At 51.3% G+C, this 10368-nt stretch overlaps 1 protein-coding gene across 1 annotated transcript; it reads left to right on the top strand.

Moving 5' to 3' along the window:
• The first annotated feature begins 1909 nt into the window (after positions 1–1909).
• Positions 1910–6163, top strand: CLEC4G (C-type lectin domain family 4 member G). Its single transcript, XM_060006577.1, has 9 exons — positions 1910–2000; positions 2343–2444; positions 2750–2803; positions 2994–3056; positions 3192–3296; positions 4705–4794; positions 5013–5161; positions 5275–5390; positions 5676–6163. The coding sequence occupies exons 1-9, from the start codon at positions 1946–1948 to the stop codon at positions 5812–5814; spliced, it is 873 nt and encodes a 290-aa protein (XP_059862560.1). The 5' UTR covers positions 1910–1945; the 3' UTR covers positions 5815–6163.
• Positions 6164–10368: the final 4205 nt, after the last annotated feature.

Genomic DNA, 10368 nt, shown 5'->3' with positions numbered 1-10368 from the left:
GGTTGAGTAATATTCCATTGTATATATGTACCACATCTTCTTTATCCATTCGTCTGTCGATGGGCATTTAGGCTGCTTTTAGGGAGTGTTCTAATTTCATGCCTTTACATGTAGCTGTCCAGTTTTCCCAGCACCAATTATTGAAAAGACTGTCTTTTCTCCATTGTATATCCTTGCCTCCTTTGTCAGAGATTAGCTGACCATATGTGCATGGGTTTATCTCTGGGCTTTCTATCCTGTTCCATTGATCTATATTTCTGTTTTTGTGCCAGTACCATACTGTCTTGATGACTGTAGCTTTGTAGTATCGCCTGAGGTCAGGGAGTCTGATTCCTCCAACTCCTATTTTTTCCCTCAAGGCTGCTTTGGGTATTCGGGGTCTTTTGTGTCTCCATACAAATTTTAAGATTATTTTGTCCTAGTTCTGTAAAACATGCCATTGGTAATTTGATAGGGGTTGCATTGAATCTGTAGATTGCTTTGGGTAGTAGAGTCCTTTTCACAATATTGATTCTTCCAATCCAAGAACATGGTATATCTCTCCATCTATTTGTATCATCTTTACTTTCTTTCATCAGTGTCTTATAGCCTTCAAAGTCTGATTCTCTAGGAATTCCTCCTCCCGTTGCCGGACCCCCAGGTTGGGAAGCCTGATGTGGGGCTCAGAACCTTCACTCCAGTGGGTGGACTGCTGTGGTATAAGTGTTCTCCAGTTTGTGAGTCACCCACCCAGCAGTTATGGAATATGATTTTATTGTGATTGCATCCCCTCCTACCGTCTCATTGTGGCTTCTCCTTTGTCTTTGCATGTGGGGTATCATTTTTGGTGAGTTCCAGTGTCTTCCTGTTGACGATTGTTCAGCAGTTAGTTGTTGGTGTTCTTGCAAGAGGGAGTGAGAGCACGTCCTTCTACTCCGCCATCTTGAACCAATCTCCAACTTACCTTTTAATTATGTTCATGATTGACTATCTGTCTCTCCCCACCCCCTACTGGAATGTTAACTCCAAGAAAAAAGGAATTTTCTTCTTTAGTTCATTGATGTATCCTCAGTTCCCTGATCGATGCCTGGCATGTGGTAGGTGTCCAATATTAGTTGAAAGAATGAATGACATTTGGAGGATTTTGTGCTTGGGGATGGTGCCAAGGCTTGCCGTGCATAACCTCATTTCTTTATCACAGCATCCCTTGGAGGGAGGCCTTGTCACTGTCCCCCTTTGCACAGAGGAGAAAAACAGAGGCTTCTAGAAGCTGCATATGGACACCCTACACACACATCCAATAGTAGAGTCCAGAAGCTTAGCTGGCCTCCATGGAACAACTGGCTGTGTTCTCCCTTCTAGTCGAAGAGGACTGAATGAAGGTCAGGGTCAAAGGTAGCTCCTGGCAGGCACCTGCAGGGGAGTGGAGGAGCCATGAGCAGCTGGCGTGGGGTTGAGGGGGCACACCTGAAGGGACTTTCTCAGGTACCCGCAGGGAGCCGCCTTGAACTTGGCTGGGTTCAGCCTGCCCCTCTCAGGAGGAAGGCCAACGCCAGACCTATAAGTGATGCGGACTGAGCTCCAAAGTGAAGCCTCAGCAGAGCCTGGAACTTGTTGCTGGAGCACGTACCTGGTGATGGTCGGGGCTGGGGCTGGGGATGGGCGCCCAAGAGGCTGGGACTACACACACACACACACACACACACACACACACACACACACACACTTCACTCCCCCCGTTCCTTCTACCCTCCCTTAACCCCCCTCAGCTCCCCACTTCCCCTCCCTGCCCAGTCCAGCCCAGCTAAGCCCAGCCCAGAAAGGGCCCATCGCTGTGATTGGTCAGTGGTTCTCTGCACCAGGAATTGAGACACAGGAGACGGGAAGGAAGGAAGAGGGTGGGTGGGGCGGGGAGAAGGATGAGGCTACTTTTATATCTACTCCCAGAGCTGGATGTCTGTTCACCATGGACATGGCCGGGTACAGCAGGTGGGACGGCAGGCTGGAGGAGGTCCCTGGAGGTATGAGCAATGGGGCTGCCTCACAGGTCCCCTGGGGTCCCTCTCTGACCAGTGGTTTGGGGTTTGATGGGAGCATGGAGAGGACCAGCCCAGAGAGGGCCTACGTAGTGAGTGCAGGAGAGACACCACAGGCCCTAGAGCCAGCTGGACCTGGATTAAAATTTCAACTCCGCCACTTAGGGGCTGTGTGACCACAGACGAGTTACCGTACCTCTCTGAATCTCAGTTTCCTGAGAGAAACCCAAGCATCCAGGGTTCAGTCCTCAGGGCCCAGGGATCCAGGGTGGTCCTGGTACCGGAGGAACTCAGGAGGAACTCAGGAGTCCATCCGTGTTATCCCAGGGCACTGGGGACGCTGGGGACAGAGACCCCTCCTCCTGGCCCTGGCTCTCTTGGTGGTCACAATCCTGTGGGCCCTCGTTCTGAGCGTCCTGTTTTCCAAGGGTGAGTGACTGGACAACGGGGGAGGTCGTGTCCAGCCCCGCTGGGGACATAGACCTTTTCTCCGTCCCTGAGCACACCGGCCAGGTCCCAGGCCCTTGCCTGGGTCTGAGTGTGAACACGTCAGAACAGAGTTTGTGTGCACCCACGTGTGTGCATATGTGCCTGTGAATGTGTTTGTCCTTTGTCGGTGTGTGTGCACATCACGTGCGCTGCACGCCTGTCCACCCACTCTGTGTGTCCGGTGATCAGGGTCCCTGCACCCCTCGGGCCGCGGGGAGAGTTCCCGAGTCCCCCTCTCTCTGCAGCCTCCACAGAGCGCAGGGCGCTGCTTGGCCAGCAGGATCTGCTGAGGACAAACTGTACGTGCAGAACAGGGGCTCTTGGGTCCCCAAAGTTCGGGGGCGGAAGGGTCTTGGACCCTGGCGTCGGGGTAGTGGGTGGGTCGGTGGGGACCTCACAGTCTGCTAGGCTGGCCCTGGAGTTGGGCAGGGTCCTGTGAGTCCGCGAGGGTGACCTGGAGTGTGTGGGGTGGACGGGGGATCGTTCCAGCCTCGAAGCAGACGGCGGTGCTGGGTGTCCTGAAGGAGGAGGTCCGAGCCTGCAATAGCTGCTGTGAGACTGGTGGACCGAGGGTGCGGGGCTTGTGGCCGGGATTGGAGGAGGCGAGTGGGAGCTGGGCTCTGGCGTGTAGCGGGGGTGGCAGGCTGGTCTCAGATGTCCCGTCCCCATCCTCGCCCCCCTTCCCAGGCCTGGGGACTCAGGCGCAGCTGCAGACCGTGCACACCAAGCTTAGAGAGGCACAGTCGAGGCTGATCCAGCAGGAGAGCGCCCTGAAAGAACTGAGCGAGCGCGGTGAGGGCAGGACATTGCCATGATCCCTGACCCCTCACCCCGGCTGTTACCCTACCCTTGATTCACCTCCGGACCCTTCTGTGACCCCCACCTGTCCTGTGATCCTGACCATTGACCCCAGTCGTGTCCTCCATCCTAACCCTGACCTCTGGACTCTGACCTTGACTGCAACTCCTAACCCCAACTGCAACTGGACCCTACCCAGCTATAACAGTCCTTGACCGTGATGTCATTGTTGTTGTTTTTTTAACATCTCTATTGGAGTATAATTGCTTTACAATTATTAGTTTCTGCTTTATAACAAAGTGAATCAGTTATACATATACATACAGTTATACATATACATATGTTCCCATATCTCTTCCCTCTTGCATCTCCCTCCCCCCACCCTCCCTATCCCACCCCTCTAGGTGGTCACAAAGCACCGAGCTGATCTCCCTGTGCTATGCGGCTGCTTCCCACTAGCTATCTATTTTACGTTTGGTAGTGTATATATGTCCATGCCACTCTCTCACTTTGTCCCAGCTTACCCTTCCCCCTCCCCATATCCTCAAGTCCATTCTCTAGTAGGTCTGTGTCTTTATTCCCGTCTTACCCCTAGGTTCTTCATGACCTTTTTTTTTTTTCTTAAATTCCATATATATGTGTTAGCATACGGTATTTGTTTTTCTCTTTCTGACTTACTTCACTCTGTATGACAGACTCTAGGTCCATCCACCTCACTACAAATAACTCAATTTCGTTTATTTTATGGCTGAGTAATATTCCATTGTATATATGTGCCACATCTTCTTTATCCATTCATCCGATGATGGACACTTAAGTTGTTTCCATCTCTGGGCTATTGTAAATAGAACTGCAATGAACATTTTGGTACATGACTCTTTTTGAACTATGGGTTTCTCAGGGTATATGCCCAGTAGTGGGATTGCTGGGTCATATGGTAGTTCTATTTGTAGTTTTTTAAGGAACCTCCATACTGTTCTCCATAGTGGCTGTATCAATTCACATTCCCACCAGCTGTGCAAGAGTGTTCCCTTTTCTCCACGCCCTCTCCAGCATTTATTGTTTCTAGATTTTTTGATGATGGCCATTCTGACCGGTGTGAGATTATATCTCATTGTAGTTTTGATCTGCATTTCTCTAATGATTAATGATATTGAGCATTCTTTCACGTGTTTGTTGGCAATCTGTATATCTTCTTTGGAGAAATGTCTATCTAGGTCTTCTGCCCATTTTTGGATTGGGTTGTTTGCTCAATAACAAAAACAAACAACCCAATCCAAAAATGGGTGCTGTCATTCTTGACCTTGGCAATGACTACGGAAGTGGATGCTGACCTTAACTGATCATGACTCTATTACTGATGCTGAGCCTAGCTATAACCTGGACTCCTTTTACCTCGCAGTGACCCAGAGCTTGGCTGAAGCCGGTAGGGACCGTGAGAACATCCGCACTGAGCTCTTCCGAGCGCTGGAAGGAGTCCGGCTCGGGAACAGTGAGCACGATCCGGAGGGGTGAAGGGGAGAGGAGAGGACAAGTGGATCCCGCCCTTGGGCCCCAGGGTTCCCTGATCCGCCTGGCCCCGCCCTTTGACCTTGGCCTGGTCTCAGTGGCACCGACCCTGAGCCCAGTGGTCCAACACTCCCCTCCCCAATCCTCACCATCTGCTCCATTTGGGAGCAAATCACCTCTTTGATCCTCGCCACCCTGCAGGCTCCTGCGAGGAGTGCCCCAAGTCGTGGCTGCCATTCCAGGGCTCCTGTTACCTTTTCTCCACCCAACGGGCCACGTGGGTGGAGGCGCAGCGCCACTGCGAGGGCGCCGGAGCGCACCTGGTGATTGTCGGGGGCCTGGATGAGCAGGTGCGCAGCTCCGGCTTTGGGGGGCGGGGGGCGGGGAGAAGGAGTTTACCTGAGGGGGCGTGGTTGGGGGCGGGGCCGGCCGGACGCGTGGCTCAGTCTCCCCTCTTGCCCAGGTCTTCCTAAGTCGGAACACTGGTGGCCGCGGTTACTGGCTGGGCCTGAGGGCCGTGCGCAGGGCGCGCAGGATCCGGGGCTACCAGTGGGTGGACGGAGTCCCGCTCAGCTTCAGGTGAAGGAAGGGACTTGGGGAGGCTGACAGTTCGGATCCTAGGAGAAGCGCTTCGGCCAGATCTCCGGGCCTCCTTAGGGATGGGCGGGCTACACCCCAGGAAGTGACTAGGGTTAAATTCTGGGGTTAGAAAGTTATATCCCAGGTGCGTGTGCTCAGGTTAGACCCTCAGGATGTCTAGGTTAGCCCCAAGCAATAAACAGGCTAGACCCCGGAAAGGAAGGCTGGACCCCATGGCCATTCTCAGCCTAGCCTCCCAGCAACACCCCCGCTAAACCACTGCAGCCACTGGAATCAGGGGGAGCCCAACGACTCGCTGGGGCGCGAGGACTGCATCATGATTCTCCGCACGGGGATGTGGAACGACGCACCGTGCGACAACAAGGACGACAGCTGGATCTGTGAGAAGAGGCTCAGCTGCTGACCTCCCCCAGTGCCCCAGAGTCACGCCCACTGGCACTTGTCCAATCGCCTGAGCCGCTCACCGTCCTGGCTCCGCCCACCTCCATTAATTTCCCGCCCCACCCACAGCGTAGGCCAGTAACTGCACTCTGAGACCTCCGCTCTAGCCTCACTGCAACCCCTCACCCGTGGACCTCACCTAGTCCCCACCCAACCCCAAAATCTGAGCTCCCCAGCCCTGTGATCTGACCCTATCGCCCTCCCTAACCAAGGTCAAGTAACTCAAGGATGGAGCTGTTTAATTTACTTTATTTACCATGCAGATGGAAGGCCTCAAAGAAGGGATTTTGAGAGCTTTCTTTGCAGCCCGAGAGAGCATCAATAAATGAGAAATGAATCTTGGCTCCTGGCTCTGGTTAGCTGTTCTAAGCTTTATCTCAGGGACTCTGATGTCACCCATGTGAGTGACCCTGACCTCAGGGGCCTATGATACCCCCCAAACCCAGTGGGTAACCTGCATTGGGCCAGGGGCTGTAGGGCACTGGGGACACAGGAATGAGTCTGACCCCCATCCCTACCCCTGGGACAATGTGACCAGTGACTCGACTGAGGAATACATGGTGCGTTTGAAGGAGCCACCTGTGTCCCCAGGGAGAGGAACTCTGCTGAGATGCTGCAGTGCTGGCCCTGTTCCTTGAGGAGACTGTCACCCTATTGTGGAGACTACGGACAGCCTGACACAAGGCCCTGAGACAGGTGGGAGAGGGGCTGCCCGGATCTGATGAGCATGTCCCTTTCGTCTCGGGCACCCAGGTTCTGTGGGATGTTCAGGAAATACATCCAGAGAAGATGGACCTTCCAAGAACAATGGGATTTCAGCACATGGAGCTGGGAAGGGAGGGCTTTGCAGGTAGAGAGTGTTGGAAAGTGTAAGCTGTGGCTGAACCCATTTGGGGGGTGTGGGGTGCACACAGCCTGGCTTTATCAACTGGAGACTTTTGATCTGAATTTACCCTGCACTCCCAAAGCTTCCTGCTCCTGTCTTGGGGACCTGGGGGCTCTCCCAGCATTTCCAGTGGAGACGGATCCAACTGTCCAACTGAGGGGAGTGACAGGCTAGCAGCTTTTAGTTCTGTGCAGAGCTGAGCCCAGAACCAAAGCTGCTTAGAGCCCCCAAGCTGCCCAGCCCTGAGAGCATCCACGGAGCAGGAACAGGAGGGAACAGCACCCCAACTCCCTGGCCAGACAGAATCTTTCAGTGCTGTAACCAGGGAACCCCCAAACCTTCTCTGAATCCTCTAACCTGCAGCGCAGGGGACTTCCCTGGCAGTCTAGTGGTTAAGACTCCACACTTCCACTGCAGGGGGTGCAGGCTCGATATCTGGTGGGGGAACAGAGATCCTACATGCCTAGTGGTGTGGCCATAAATAAATAAATAAATAAATAAATAAACGCCAACCCAGAGCAAGGCATTGACCTTTCCCAGGAGCCATCTGACTTATGGATAGATAAAATACCTAGTAGACTGTTGACCAGACTGATGGATTTCCAGACAGTCAGCTTGGAAGAGTGTATGAGTTTCCTACTGCTGCTGTAACAAATGCCTGCCAACTCGGTGGCTTCAAACAATATACATCTATTCTACAGTTGTGGAGGTCAGAAGTCCAAGATTAGTTTCATTGGGACTTTCCTGGCGGTCCAGTGGTTAAGACTCCATGCTTCCACTGCAGGGGCATGGGTTCGATCCCTGGTCGGGGAACTAAGATCCCGAATGCTGTGCAGTGCGGCCAAAAAGAGAAAATAAACAAACAAAATTAGTTTCACTGGACTGAAATCAAGGTCACGAGGGTCAGGCTCCCCCCAAGAAACTCCATGTCACCCAGCAATTCCACTTCTGGATAGATATCCAAAAGAACGGAAAGCAGGGTCTTGAAGAGATATTTGCATACCCGTGTTCATAGCAGCATTATTCACAATAGCCAACAGGGAGAAGCAACCCAAGTGTCCATCAGTGGATGAGTGGATAAACCAAACATACTCATCCATATAATGGAATATTATTCAGCCTTAGAAAGGAAGGAAATTCTGACACATATTACAGCATTATGCTGTGTGAAATAAGGACAAATACTGTTGTTTAATGGGTACAGAGTTTCAGTGTTGCAAGACGAAAGAATTCTGGAACGATGCGAATATACTTAACACTCCTGAACTGTCCACTTAAAAATGGTTAAGATGGTACATTTTATGTTATGTTTATTTTACAACAGTTGAAAAAAATTTTTTATTTTAAATGCACTTATTTCAAGCTTACAACTTAACAAGTTTTGAGAAATATATACAGATGTGTAAGCACCACTGCACTGCAGATCTAGAACATTTCCATCACCTCCTAAAATTCCTTCTTGTCCCTTCCCAATCAATCCTCCCCTCCTCCCCTCCCCCAGGCCACCACTGACCTGCTTTCCGTCACTATTGATGAGATTTGTCTTTTCTCAAATGCCATATACACTGAATCGTACAGTGTGTAGTGCTCTGTGCCTGGATTCTTTCTCTGGACATATAGTGTTTTTGAGATTCACCCACGCTGTTGTAGTTTGTTTCTTTTCATTGCTGAATCATCTCCCATTGATCGGCTGGACCACCATCTGTGTATCCAGTCACCTGTTGACAGATGTTTGTGTTGTTTGAATGTGAGAGTATGAACCAAGCTACTGTGAATAATCTCATGCAGAACTTTTTATGGATTTGAGTTTTCACTTCTCTTGGGTAAACACCTGGGAGTGGGTCAGATAGTAGGTAAGTGATTAAGTTTATAAGCCAAACAGTTTTCCAAAGTGGTTGCACCCTTTTTGCATCCCCAATACTCAGCGATGTCTCCAGGCTCTGGTGGCTCGGGGCGGGTATTTTTGACCCAAGAGAGGCTTTAGCCGTTCTAGAACCAGGTGGAGGTGCTTATCTAGAGAAGAGCAGGAGGGGCGGAAATGAGGCTGGAAATTGAAGCTGATATTGTGGGAAAGCAGGAAGCACGGGTTTACATGTGCCTGATAACACATGTTTTCACGGGACGATGAGACAGGGCAGGGGGCTGGGAAGCGGGAGGTTGGGGAGGGGTCTCTGCCGTTTGGAACTACAGCCCCCTGAACAGAGACAAATAGAAGGATTGTTGACTGCACCCCAAAGAGGGGCCTTCTGGGGGTGACAACAGTGGTGCTTCAGCAGACCGAGGAGGAGGTTGGCCAGAGAGAAGCTGGAGAGGGGAGAGCTGATGGGAGAGCAAGTCTCCGTGAACAAGGAGCAATTTCTTTCATTCATTCATGCATTCAATGCCATCATTTTCTCACCCAGAAACATTTCTTGTGCACTTACTGTATGCCAGGCACTGGAGTTCCAATGGAGAACAAGAGGTAAAAATAACCTCTTGTTTTTTTACCTTAGACTGAGTGGAAGCAGCCACCCACAAAATCGTATAGACGCTATGAGCCCATTTATATGAAGTTCTAGAATAGGCAGAACTACTCAAGCTTGGAAAATTGTGGGCACAATCGTTCCCCGGGATCAGAGGCAGAGACTTCCTGAGAAGGGCCATGAAAGAACTTTCTGGAATGATGGAAACATTCTGTACCTTGATAGAAGTTTGGATTACCCAGGTGAATGCATTTGTCAAAGCTCCAAGAAAACACTGCTGGAATTTGTGTATTTCATCCTAAGTTATTTTACTCAAAAGGGAAAAAAGTTAGGAGAGCAGCCAGTGAACATTGACCTCTCGTTCACGGTCTGTGGGTTGGAGCATTTGGGAGGGGGATTTAGTATTGATATGTAGGGGGCTGGAGTGAGCTAATGTCTGCACCTTACTTTGAAATGCATGAAAAATAAAATGGATTGAGGGGTGGATGGATGAACAGATTTGTAATCAAGCAAATATAGACAGTGTTGATTGTAGAATGTAGGGATGGATTTTCATTCTAAAACTCAACTTTTCTGTCTGCTTGAACATTGTCATAATGAAATGTTGGGGTTCAGGTTGTGGTTGCTGCCTTCTTGGGGCTCACAGTCTGGCAGGTGATGAAGAGGAGGTGATGAGGAGAAATAGAAGGTGGTGTGCCCACGTGGTGAAATTGGAAGTGGAACATTGTGGAAAAGCAGTCCCCCCGCTCCCTGCACTTCTATCCTAAGGAGTGAGGAGGGGGAGGGAAAGCAGGGTCTGTCTTGGAGAGGCCAAAGGGGCTTGTGCTGGGAAGCAGGGGGTTGGGGGCAGAAGAGACCCCTTCCGGCCACCCTCTTACCCTTTCCCAGTAGGTGTTCCCACCAACAGCCCCCTGAGTGACCACATGACCCCACTGTCTGGGGCTGAGTCAGCAAATCAAAGATGACCTTGGAGCCCAGCCAGGGTTTCCTGGATGGAACGGCCCTATCTGTCACCCCGTTTTCCAAGGAAGTGAACTTGGGACAGAGTAGCTTGTCGTTTCCAACCTCCCGCATCCCTCCCCCCCAATTCCAGGACCCCCCCCCCCCGGGATCCTGAGGCATCTTACTGGGTTGGCTGAGGTATCTGGGGAAGCCCCTAGGGTAGGAC

The sequence above is a fragment of the Delphinus delphis genome, chromosome 3 (genome assembly GCF_949987515.2).
Source record: "Delphinus delphis chromosome 3, mDelDel1.2, whole genome shotgun sequence".
Lineage (NCBI taxonomy): Eukaryota > Metazoa > Chordata > Mammalia > Artiodactyla > Delphinidae > Delphinus > Delphinus delphis.
Note: the sequence above shows the minus strand (reverse complement) of the source record. Positions and strands in the feature narration are given on the sequence as shown.